Source organism: Oryctolagus cuniculus, chromosome 5 (genome assembly GCF_051225735.1).
Source record: "Oryctolagus cuniculus isolate XC-2025 breed Fujian yellow rabbit chromosome 5, ASM5122573v1, whole genome shotgun sequence".
Taxonomy (NCBI): domain Eukaryota; kingdom Metazoa; phylum Chordata; class Mammalia; order Lagomorpha; family Leporidae; genus Oryctolagus; species Oryctolagus cuniculus.
In genome coordinates this window covers 61,502,773-61,515,986 of record NC_142871.1, presented here as the reverse complement: position 1 = coordinate 61,515,986, position 13,214 = coordinate 61,502,773, and the positions used below count along the sequence as shown (strand labels likewise).

General features: G+C 43.5%; 1 protein-coding gene across 3 annotated transcripts in view; it reads left to right on the top strand.

The window, feature by feature from the left end:
• FIG4 (FIG4 phosphoinositide 5-phosphatase) overlaps window positions 1-13,214 on the top strand; it is a 125,501-nt gene that overhangs the window by 79,397 nt on the left and 32,890 nt on the right. For all 3 annotated transcript variants that reach the window (XM_002714901.6, XM_089333823.1, XM_089333822.1), the window contains 5 exons: window positions 129-276; window positions 2,733-2,816; window positions 4,848-5,043; window positions 5,888-5,970; window positions 11,769-11,855. In XM_002714901.6, the coding sequence (XP_002714947.3) occupies window positions 129-276; window positions 2,733-2,816; window positions 4,848-5,043; window positions 5,888-5,970; window positions 11,769-11,855 (598 nt within the window). The remainder of the gene's footprint in view (window positions 1-128; window positions 277-2,732; window positions 2,817-4,847; window positions 5,044-5,887; window positions 5,971-11,768; window positions 11,856-13,214) is intronic.

The following is a 13,214-nucleotide window of genomic DNA, read 5'->3' as shown; positions in this document are numbered from 1 at the left end:
TTCAGTGCTGTGTCCCCCACCCCCATCCCGAGCTTACCACAGTGTTGTCTGAGCACAGTTGGCACTACATAAATGTTTGCTGGATGTAATCTAAAGACCTTTAGAATAACAGGCAGCATCTCTCTTAGTTATCTGTGCTGCAAACTTAAAGAAGTTGATAGTGAAGAAATTTCACAGATTTGAAGAAGAGATTGATATCCACAATGAGTTCTTCCGGCCATATGAGCTGAGCAGTTTTGATGATACGTTTTGCTTGGCTATGACAAGTTCCGCACGGTATGTTTTGAGTCCTCTGTAAGTATTTGAGAGCTGTCCTTTCCCTGGTTGATATACATGGGTCTTACTTTCCCAGAAGTGCTTTCTGCAAGCCTGCTCCCTGATGGGTATTGAGCCTCTGAATGCCTTTGGTAATGGGGAGCCTGCTATTTCAAGAGGCAGCCCCTTTTCTTGTTAGTCAACTAGAGTTCATTTCTCTCCCATTAGTCCTAGTTTGCCATTTGAAATAAACTCAGTTTTGTCATTGAATCTAGAAATTGGAAGTTAACATAAATTAGAAGAAATAGCATCATCTTTGATACTAAAAAGGCAGGGATATAAGTTTTATATTAACCACTGCCTAACTGTATAATCTTAAGAACACTATGCAGCTTATCTGTTATCTTAGGGTTCATGTGCTCATGTGTCCACACACATATACACAGACCAAGTGCACTTGTCACAAGAAGTGATTAATACATAGTAGCTATTATTCTATTACTATTTTTTAGACACAGAACAAGTCTGGTTCCTCTACTTATCAAAGCCCTCAGGTACTAGAGAGAACAGTATTTATGTTTTTTGTTTTGCTTTGAGAACAAACCTCCTTCATTCTTTCTTCCATAGCTCATGTGATGTGGTTTCCAGATTCTCTCCATCCTGAGGGTCACCTTTGGACATATTCCATTTTTCTGTGCCTCTGTTAGAATTAGGTGGGAACTTTTAGGAAATATAGTGGTACTAGAATAAGAAAATTGGACAAAGCAAATCACTTCTTGATTATTAAACTTTATAAAAAAAGTTTAAACTTTCATATCTTGTTTTCTTCAGCTGAGGTGTATTTAAAAACATATTCTATGGTTTTGTCTCCTACAAATCACTTTTTTTCTTCCATTTCAGATGGTAAGTAGAAGTGTGACATTTTTAGTTTCTTAATTTTTCAGTTAGAGTTTAAAATTTAGTGGTTTTAACTTTTTCATTTCTAGAATTTTTCAGCTCAGCAAAGCTTAAATGGCATGCATATAGGAGCATATAGCTATATAGTTGCTTTTATCTCTGGTAGTTTTGTTCTATAAAGTTGCTGCGAACACTGAATAAGTGACTACTTAGCCATGGCTCCTAGCGGGAATACAGGATTAGGTTTCCGTAGGCCCCTAATCAGAGCATGCTGGGACATAACTTAGTTTTTGGCGTGTTTCTGATTAGACTGCTTATTTAATATATAGGTGATTGGCTAACCCTGCACTGACAGGCTACAACACTAGAATGAAGTTTATCTCACACATGTGTTTTCCTCCATAAGGTACATCACAGTTTTCTTGTGTTTAGAAACATCAGACAGCTTAGCGCTATGCTTGGAGACCACTGTACACAGCAAGGTCACCAACAGAACATACATAAAACAATGTGAAAAGGATGGCACCACACAGATCATGTAAAAGGCACTTGTTCATTGTATGGAAGCAGAAATCAACAGGCAGAACACCACTTGTGTGACCTCAGCTGGGAACATTGGTGTTGGGTGACTGACATTTTTACTGTGGTGTGCCTGTGCATGTGCGTGTCTGTGAGAGACTGCAAAAGCACCACGAGCGTTGACGTGAGGCTGACACATGTGAGTAAGCACATTCGCAAATGTGGAATCTGCAGGTGATGAGGATCAGCTGGATACGTTCAAAAAGATGGAAAATTAAACCAATTGCGTTTTAAAAGAATGTCAAACTGTTAAAGTAGGTATCTTGAGTCAGATTCAAGTTTACTCTCATTTCCTGTAAAAATTCAGCCACACACTTGGAGCGGTCTCGTTGCCACAGGTCACAAGTGCCAGCATAAATCACGAAGCACTTGTCTTTTTGGCACCTGTTAGAGAACTGGGTCTGGCCTCAGCAGTAACAATAAGGTAGCCCTTGTGTCATGAGAAAGAAATCCCGCTTATCTCAGTAAGTGGAAAATTACAGTAGTTTCTATTTAGTGTTCCAGCAGTGTTTAAATGAGTTAACTTCAGTCCACTGAGGTAGATACTGATATTTCATTTCATACCACTGTATTTTGATCATTAATATCTACCTCCTCGGAGGTAGCTTAAAAATCTTACCTGTAAAACTAAACCATTTAATGTTTGCCATTGGTTTTGATGAGTTTACTTTCACCTGAGAATTGTGACATATAACCAGATGGTATACGTCTTCACAGTAGTTCAGATATCAACACTGTTCCAGTAAACAGAATCTTAATTTCAAAATGATTGGACCTTATAGAGATTCACATTGACAATGACATTGATGCTGCCCAGTGCCGTTACTTCATGGAGTTCCTTGGTCCTGATCACCGGAAGCTCCCCTGAACATCTGGTGCAGAATATATGTAGCTAAGAAGGAATATTTATGAGAGTATGAACCGAGAGGGAAGCCAGTTTTGTCTGATGGACAGTGATTCATGTAAGATTTTTGATTTGTTTCATCTATTTTATTTTTTAGTGACTTTATGCCAAAGACCATTGGCATTGATCCAAGTCCATTTACTGTGCGGAAACCGGATGAAACTGGAAAATCAGTATTGGGGTGAGATTTGCATATAGAATGAAATTTTAAAGATTCATGTAAAATAATAGCATGTAAAATACAATTTCCACTAAAACTGGTAACTTCAAGTCACCTCATTTGGGGCACAATTCATTTATTACATCCTTACAAGTAGTTTATAGCAACTGGGATCCCTAAAGTATTCAACACTGAAAATGGGATTTGGGGGAGTTTCAGTAAGGCAGAGCCTCCTGTAATTTTAAGTTGGAAATATAACAGATGGCATAAGGGCAGGTAACAGAAATTAAGTGTTATGTCCTGTAAATAATTCAGCATTCTCTCTTTCCAAACATAAAATACTTAAGTTCAAATTTATATTCATTGTATTTTTGTTGGCATCCTGAGGAACATAAAAGCAGATTTACTCTGACAGAGAACTGAATAGATTTTCGGCGTATCACTGTAACATTTTGGGGAGGACTGTTATTTTATTATATCCAATATGAGGAAGAAACATACCCCACCTGCATCTTTGTGCTTAGAGGCTGGTGTGAAATGTGCTGTGTTCTGGTGTTAGATTCTTGTTCACCTCCCCTGACCTGCCTTGTCCTGATGATAGGATTTCTTCTATACTCTGACCAGGAACCCTGGCCAGACTGTAGATTTGGAGTCCTAAATGTATTTGGGAATGTATATGGGATCTTAATCGGATTCTCTCTGCATATGATTTATACAATGTGATAGTTATTCATCCTTTCCAGATATACCATGTCTGGGGCTTAAATATGTAGCCTTTAAATAGCTTTATGTTAAGCCCTCAGCAGAGGCTAAGAGGAATTTCAAAGAAAGTCCTCAGGAGTTTAGAATACAGGGAGTTCCCATGACAAATAAGTAAATGATCAGCTGTGTTACACATTGTGTAGCACAGAAACTCCATCAACTTTAGTTTTGAATTGAAGACAGTCAAAGACTAATTTCTGCAACACCTAACTCATGGATAAGTAATATCACCTTTTCCCTTCATAGAGCAATATTATGGCACTTTACTCAGTGTTGTGGTGCAGTAGGTTAGGCCACTGCTTGCAACACTGGCATCTCAAATTAGAGCCCTGATTTGAGTCTCAACATTTCTGCTTCCAGTTTAGTTTCCTGGTAAGGTGCCTGGGAAAGCAGCAGATGGTGGCCCAAGCACTTGGGCCCTGCTGCCCATGGGGGACACTAGGATAGAGTTCCTGGCTCCTGCTTCAGCCTACTGAGACCTGCCTGTTGCAGCCATCTGGGGGATAAACCAGTAGATGGAAGACCTCTCTTGTCTCTCTCTCTCTCTCACTCTTTCTCTCTCTCCTCCCCTCATCCTTTGCCTTTCAAATAAATAAGCAGATAAGTAAATCTTTTTAAAAGCATTAAATAAAAAATTAAAATATTAAACATTTTTCATAAATGCCAAAAATACTACTCTAAAATATTTTCTGAATTAAGAATAATTATTATTATTCCCAAATTTGGCACTAAAATAAAAGGAAGTACTTTTGGAAGAGCACTTTTTTTTTTCTGTGTTTTTATCTCATCTGGTCTCCACTGTTGGAGGGTGTGTTTAGCAGATGTGTGAGTTTACTAATAACACAATGGATTTCAAATTTTGTGCTCATCAAGTTGTTCATTATTATGATATGCTCATTGATACCTGGATTTGACTCTTGGCCTTTTCTTGAAATTTTTGCAAGTTATAGGCAATTTTGCTAATTATCTCAAACATAGTCTTCCATTATGACACCATATGTTTTGAAAATGCTGATTTTAGTTCCAAAGATAGGCTTGGTAGCCAAGTTGATGAGAAGATTTTTTTGGCAGTCTGAAAGTACATTTAAAAAAATGTATAACAAGGCTTAAATTCAGATGAAGTCAGTACTACACGGGAAATCTTAAAAGATCTCTCTTTTTGCACAACTTGAACCCAGAAACCAGTTTCTCGTAGTCGTTTTCTTATGCTTGGGCTTCAGGGTAGAAAGACGGACGAGTGTTGAGGGTTCAGTCTAACGATGCTTCTCAGCCACAGTCATCTCTTTAAAGAAACAAAACAAACCGAGAAGAAACCGTGCTGCAGCGGAAAACAGCGGCCAGCGCGCCGCCGCCCCCCAGCGAGGAGGCCCTGTCCAGCAGCTCGGAGGACGACTCCGGGACCGACCGGGAGGAGGAGGGCTCCGTGTCTCAGCGCTGCACGCCCGTGAAGATGACCGACACGGGGGACAGCGCCAAAGCCACTGAGGTGCGCAGGGGCGGGCTCTGGGGAAATGCCCCGTTGTCTCGCTCCTGCCGTCTTCACGTGTGGTGTTTGGTCCCTGTACAATAGTGAATTCCTTCTCATTTTAGAAATCTTAAGGGAATCCTGCCTCTCTTTGAGCAGCCCTGCCCTTGAGGTCCGTGTATTCCTCCTGCAGCTTTCGTTGGGCTGCACGGTTTGGACCTTGCCCTCACAATCTTCCCTCAGTGGGAGGCTCATCCCTTCAATTCAGTATTACTAACGTATTAGGGGAAGAAACTAAAGGACCAAATCTAGCTTTGGGCATGTTGAGTAAGCAGCCAAAAAGTCATTTAGAGATAGATAAGTCAAACGAAACTGATAATTTAAGGAATAAATACATTATGACAAACTATGGCCCATCAGCTAAATCCAGCCTGCAGCCTGTCTCTGTAAATAAAGTTTTATTGGAGCCCAGCCACGTTTACATGTCATATATGGCCTCTCTAGTACTCTAGCCACAGAACTGAGCTGCAACAGAGATGGGATAACTCAGAGAGCTGAAAGTGCTCACTATCTGGCCCTCCTACAGAAAACGTTTGCCAACCCTGCCTCATACCAAAGCAACTGGTAGTTACTTAACAAGGTTTTACCTTAAAATAAGCTATTTTTAGTGGAAGTGGAAATCCAATTTTTAAAAAGATCTCTAACTGAGGGATATAATAAACAGGTTGAAGGAACACTGTGGTTACTTTTATGGAAAAATTCACAGGTTTATTTGCTTCATCTTTGGAAATTATTAATAAGCTAGATATCTAAATATTGCTTCTTAAGCAATATTTTTTCAAACCTTTATTTTTTCAAACTCCAGAATGTGGTCCAGCCCATGAAAGAGGTCTATGGGATTAATCTCTCCGATGGCCTTTCAGAAGAAGATTTGTCCATTTATTCAAGGTAAGATACTTTCATATGGAGATTAAGAGAAAAATAAAAATTATTATAATAATTTATATCTAATATAACTTAAAGTAGCAACACAGAAAGAAGTGAATTCTACTTGGAACATGATAGAGGTGAAATTCTGAAACACTAATTTATATTTGGAGTTAAAAGACAGTGCTTAAGAATTCATTCTCAATCAAAACTTATGAAGCATGAATGCATTTTCACTTCTCATACAAGACTACTTTAAAAAGATCATGGAAAAAGGGATTAAAGGATAAATTTATTTTAGTGCAAAGAGTTTTGACATACATGCATATGAGGGGATCTTCAAACGTTCATATTCTAAACAAACTATGCATGGATTTCAAAATTTTCACTAAAATAAGCTTATTTCTTTTTGCAAAATAAATATTTATTTGAAAGAGTTACAGAGAGAGAGAGAGAGCTTCTATGTACTAGTTCACTCCCCAGTTGGCCACAATGGCCAATCTGAGCCAGGCAGAAGCCAGGTCTCCCATGTGGGTAGCAGGGTTCCAGACACTTGGGCCATCTTCTGGCATCTTCCCAGGCCATTAACAGAGAGCTGGGTCAGACGTAGGGCAGCAAGCATTCAAACCAGCGTCCATATGGGATGTAGGTGTCCCAGGCAGTAGTGTTACTCACTGTGCCACAGTGCCATCCCCAAGTTTATTTTTTTTTTAAGATTTATTTATTTATTTAAAATTCACAGAGAGAGGGAGAGACAGATACAGAGAGATCTTCCATATGATAGTTCACTCACCAGATGGTTGCAATGGCTAGCACTGGACCAGGCTGAAGCCAGGAGCCAGAAGCTTCATCCAGGTCTCCTATGAGGGTAGCAGGGACCCAAGCACTCGGACCATCTTCCACTGCTTTTCCCAGGCCATTAGCATGGAGCTGGATGGAAAGTGGAACCTCCGAGACATGAACCAGTGCTGATATAGGTTGCTACCATGGCAAGTGGTGACTTTATCCACTACACCACAATGCCAGCCACCACCAACCCCCACCCAAGCTTATCTTTCAATTAGATTCTCCACAAACTTTTCAGAGTACCCTCAGGTATAGCTGCAAACCAAAGTACAACCACAGTCCTGTTTTCTCCCATCCTCAAGATCAAGGTAACTTCTTAGAGTGACTATGGTGCATTGATGGTTGAAGACCTTGCTTTAACTTTAGCTCTGGAATGCTGGTGGGGTTGGTGGCATAGGAGGAAAAGAAAAGCAATGGTGCAAGTGTTTCACTTCCCCAAATCATGTGCATAATTGTGTGTGTATGTGTATCCTTTTGAGGATAAGATTCAGAATTGTCATTCTCAAAATAATTCTTTACCTGTGCTCAAGTCCCAGCTCAACTTCTGATCTAGTTTCCTGCAAAGGCACAAATTCTGTTAGGTAGCAGGTGATGCCTCAAGTAGTTGGGTCATAATAGGAGACCGAGATTGAGTTCCTAACTCCTGGCTTTGCCCTGGCTGTTGTGAACAACTTGGAAGTGAACCAGCAGATAGAAGATCTCTCTGTCTCTCTGCCTTTCAAATAAAAATAAATAAAATGGGGCTAGCGCTGTGGCATAGTGAGTTAAAGTCCCAGCCTGCAGTGCTGGCATCCCATATGGGCACCAGTTTGAGTCCCAGCTGCTCCACTTCTGATCCAGCTCTCTGCTGTGGCCTGGGAAAGCAGTGGAAGATGGCCCAAGCCCTTGGGCCCCTGCACCCGTGTGGGAGACCCGGAAGAAGCTCCTGGCTCCTGGCTTTGGATCAGCTCAGCTCTGGCTGTTGAGATCATCTGGGGAGTGAACCAGCGGATGGAAGACCTCCCTCGCCCTCTCTTTCTGGCTCTACCTCTCTCTGTAACTCTATTTCAAATAAATAAGTCTTACATAAATAAATGCAATTAAAATTTAAAAAAAAGAATTCTTCACCCAGAAATTCTCGAGAACCCAGTGAGCCCACTGTAAGCACTTCCTCAGCTCTAACGCACGCATTCAGAAGACCTGACTGTTGCATGTGAACACAGTCCCACTTCGTCCATGTAATTTCAGCTTGAATAAAAGTTCTGCAGAAAAATAAGCACTAATCTTCAGTTAGTTTTTAAGGATAATCCATTGAACTGGGTCATATCAACTTTTTATTTCAAACTAATAATATCTACTCTGAATATATGAAATATAAAACGCACAGCATTTCTGGACTGTAAAAGCAGCCCTCGTAACTTACAGTCCTAGAATCACGTATCGCCATCTAACCAGAAGCCGTTGTAATCATTCAGAACTCAGCTACACTTCCTCACCGTTGGATGCATAAACACAGCAACTTATCTACTACAGCTGTTAAAACTGTAACTACACTCTTTAGTAGGTGAAGTGGGTCTTTATCACCAACATGGTATGGAAGAATGAATGCTCTGGGTTTTGTGGCTGGCCATTAGGACTTCTGCTTATTGAAGAGAGCTGAGTCTGTATATTCAGCTGAAATGTTGGCTCTGGCTGATTAAGCAAAAAGAAGGTGTCCCTTGCATGAAGGGTTACTTTGACCTGGAGCCTTATAAACTCAGGGCCACTCAAACCTCTCCCTTCTCAGGGGTGAGATCCAGCCTTGTTCACCCACAGCATCCCCGGGATGCTGTCTAAGAAAGGAGCAAAGGCAGGCCTGTAGGCAAGAGATTGTTACAGGGGAGGGAGGAGTCCATGTCCTGGAGTAGGAGTTTGTGTTGATGTGTTGAAAGGCAGTCTGCTACAGCAGATTGAAAATGCACTGTTATCCCCCTTTGTGGGCTCAGTGTGCAGAAAGATAGAGCCCTTCAGTGACTTGCCCAGGAGGTAGCCTGTGCTCTTAGGTATCTTGTGATTTTTTTCACTCCTCTTCATTCTCTTATCAGGAGTGAGAATTAATTTTTTTTTTTTTTTTTTTTTACCAAGGGCCATTTGGATATTTATCACATCATTTGCAGGCCATGTAAAATTATCAACTAAAAACTCAGCTTGCTGTAGATGTATTGAATTTTGAGTTCCACCTGCAGTCACCTCACAGGGCCAGACCGAATGATTTCGCAGGCCTTTTGTGGCCTGCAGGCCGGATGTTCCCCACCCCTTGCTCTTGATCACGTCAGCTGCCTCTGCTTATGATACACAGTCAGGGGAAAGGGGGAGGAATAGAGAGACTTGGCCATTCTTTCCTTCTCCGTGAGTAGCCCTTTGCTGTGGGCACACTGCCCCAGGAAAGCGGGCTTCCCCCTCCCCTGCTTTCCTGCCCAGCATCTCCTTTCTCCATCTACCATGGGTATTGCTATAGGGAAAGGAAGCCCCCTCCATCAGCATGTGTCGGTGGGTGTGCCAGGGACTAAGTGGTACCTATTCTGTCCTAGCTGGGCACTGGGGCTCCTTAGCACCTCCTCTGATTCAGAGTGCAGGATGAGAGCCCATTGGCAGGTGCCCCTACCACCCCCATCCCGCACCACCTGGCTGGTACCCAGCCAAGTTCACACACATGAGAAAGTACAGCTCCTAGCAGGGCCACCCAAGAGCGCTGTGGGAAGGGAAGTGATGCAGGTGGAGCTGATTCTGCTGCCCGTTCTCCTCCACTGGGCCGTGGCCACCTCCAGACTCCTGAGGAACTCTGGGGACTGCTTTGCAGTTTTGTTCTAATTCCCGAGCCCTTTTCTGTCTTCCTTTCCACTCATCCTTTGTAGCATCTTTGACTTAACTATCTTGACGGGACTCGGAAGCCTCTGTTTGCTCTCTCTAAGTCTCATTCACCTGCCACATCATTGTTTTGTTTTGTTTTAAATAAACTTTATTTGAGATCCTACTTTATTTGGGAAGTTTAAACTGCTGTACAAAAATTGGTATTATGTGACATTCTTTCAAAAAATGATAAAATTATCCATAGTTATTGCAAGGTGGGGCTCAGGGAGACAGAGCCACCTGACTTATTCCAGGCTCCCTCCCAAGACTTATTCCAGGCACTTGCCTCCACTTGTGAAAGAATTCAAGGAGGTAGAGATAAAGGGGAGTAGGAAAGATTTCCTTAAAGGGATAGTACACACTCAGATGCTAGCACAGGCAATCTTGGGGGAAATCAGTGCTGTAATTTATTCCAGGTCATCCGTTTTATAGGGTGGTGCCCAGGGCAGGGCGGTGGAGTTTGGAATGGGGCTTCAGCCTGCTTGGCGATCTCTAGGAGGGCCTTGGCGTCTGTGCTTGAGAAGTGAGTCTCAGGTGCATCCTGGGGAATGGGTGCCAAGCACTGCAGCCATGTTGATTTCACATGGAAAGGGTGGAAGTTTGGGGGTTGACTACATGTGTGTGTCTTGGATTCTGGCAGTGTCTAGCTCCTGCCTACCTCATAGTCATCAGAAGAAAATATGTTAAACGGTTGACAAATGGAAAGGAAATCAGCTCTTTACTTGTGCCCAGCTCCCTACATGGGCACATTAGGACAAAACTACAGAACTGCATCCCTGAAGGGAAGGTGGGTCAGGCAAGTGTGCACTTCAGGAATACCTGCTAGGTATCCTCTTAGCCGCTGAGCTGCCCTGGTGCCATTCCCTTCGGCTCTTAGTGTAAAGCCAGGATTAGTGCTGGGAAGTCTGCTCTGTGGACGTGGAGGGTGGCAGTGGTCTCCTCTGCCTTGGCTGCAGTGCTGCCCTGAGGAGCGGCTGCAGTCTACTTGGAGGGGGATTCTTATATCCTCGCTCCCTGTCTGTAATTCTCAGCAGCGTTGCTGCTTTGGGAGGTGGGCCCCTAGCCTCATCCTGCTCATTCTGTGCCATTCCTTTGACTGTAAGCACCTCCCTGCATTCCATGCATCCGTAGTGTGTCTACCTAAGGCCTGTGAGACCCTGCAGTGTCATCTCCAGGAACACTGCTGTTCGAGTCTTGCGTAGTGTTAAATTAATGGAAATGCAATAAGTACACATTTGATCTCATTCTTAAATCCATGGTGATGACCTACTTCTATAGCAGAATCCCTTTATTTCTTTATTTGAAAGTCAGAGGTACAGAGAGAGAGAGATCTTTCATCTTTGGGTTCACTCTCCAAATGGCTACAATGGCTGGAGGTGGTCAGTTGGAAGCCAGGAGTCATGAGCTTCATCCGGCTCTCCCACATGGGTGCAGGGGTCTAATCACTTGGGCCATCCTCTGCTGCTTTCCCAGGCACGTTAGCAGGGAGCTGGATCAGAAACACAGCAGCCGGGATTTGAACTGTTGCCCATATGAGATGCCAGCACTGCAGATGGTAGCTTAACCTGCTACACCACAGTGCTGCCCCTCCCCCCTTTTTTTATTTTTAAAAAAGATTGATTGATTTGAAAGGCAGAGTTACAGAGAGGCAGAGAGAGACAGAGAGGTTTTCCATCTGCTGGTTCACTTCCCGAATGGCCACAACAGACAGAGGTGGGCCAGTCCAAAGCCAGGAGTCAGCAGCTTCATCCAGGTCTCCCACATGGGTGCAGGGGCCCAAAGACTTAGGCCATTCTCTGCTGCTTTCTCAGGTACATTAGCAGGGAGGTATACCAGAAGTAGAGCAGCTGGGAATCTAACTGGCGCCCACACGGTATGCCAGCGTCGCAGGCAGCAGCTTTTACTCACTATGCCACAACGCCGACCCCACCTTACAAACCTGCTCTAAAATCAGACTGAGTGTTGTATTACATGGGGTACTCTTATGTGCTTTTCTGAGCCAAGCGTGCACTGTCATTTAGAAGCTTGCACCATTTTGAGTAATCTACAGAATTAATTGCAAGTACTTCCTGCTTCAGCTTACTTCTGTCCAATGTCCTTCATAGATTTGTTCAGCTGGGGCAGAGTCAACACAAACAAGACAAGAGCAGCCAGCAGCTGTGCTCCAGGTGCTCAGATGGAGTTATAAAATTGTAAGTATGAGATCAAAGGTTTAAATATATCTTTGTGTTAATGCTATTTATAGTGCTTTTTAAAAGACTTTTTAAGAAAAATGTTCAGTATTGCCACCGAATTAGTAGAAGCACTAAAACTTCTCCTCCTGGTACTTTTAATAGAGGAAAACTGGATCTCCATGGGGTTGAAAAAGATTTGCAGCCTTGCCTGTACTTGGCATGCCCTCTTTGGAAGTGGGATTGGAGTTGGGAGAGGCTTCCTTCCATGAACTCCGCCCGCCCCCCCCCCCCCCCCCCGAGGTGGGATGATAAGAGAGCACTGACCCTGGAGACTTTCTCAGGTTCAGTGCAGGCCCCTTGAGGGCGTAGACAGGTTTGTCTGCTAGATGCATAGCCAATCAGTTCCCATAACTTGTTACAAGTTAAATAGGTGTTTGGTAAGTGCTAAAGTAAACAGAACTATTCAGATCATACCACTTCCTGCCAGCTCCTGGACTTTTACTTTGAAGGAGTAACTCGAGTGCTGTGGCACAATCTCCCCCCCTCAGCAAAAGGGGGTCACAATAGCACCTCCTTAGGAGGGTGATGAAGCTTAAACAGCACCCACACAGGGCTTGCACAGCACGTGGAATAAACACCTTCATGTTCCTCATTAGTCGCTGCTGGTTGGAACCACACAAAGCCAAGGGTTGGGACCAGGAGAGGCTCCTGGGTGTCGCGTACTCGGTTGAGTTTCTTCTATAAAGTTAGTCGTTGCGGAGAATCCGTGAGGTGGTGTGTGTCTCACGTGCAGTTCACACTTACTAAATGTTCTCTTAGGCCAGCTGTATCAGGTTGGTCAATGAATTGTGTATGTGATGGGTACTGGCTTCCTTACTGCTGGCTCTGCTGCACCTGCAAGCTTCTAATTGACTGTTCAGAGGCTGTTACAGTAAGCCAGGCAAACACTGGTGTCCGAGAGTAGTGCTTGCGAGGGTTTTGAGAATGGGATGGATTTGGGAAGTACTTATCAGGTAAAACAGATGGGACATAGGTTCTGAAGGAATAGGCTGTCATCCTCTGGTGTTTCGATTTATGTGACAGGCTTCATTCATTCATTCATGTATTCGTTCAGCGGATGGATCTTGATCATGTTTATGAGGGTCATTCAGAGCTGCCCTTTACCTAGGTGAGCGGCACTGCGGGAAGCCGCAGTGACCTTTAAACTTAGAGCAGAGGCGTTCAGGAGGTGCTCAGAAGAGAGGCTGTGCTGGGGATGCGAGTGCTCGGGAGTGACTGTGAAAGCCACAGCTGGAGAATGAGACTGGGGTGAGAGTAGTCCACACTGATTCTGGAGGGAAGCGGGGTCTGATGCTGGCACAGAAGAGAGAAACCAGC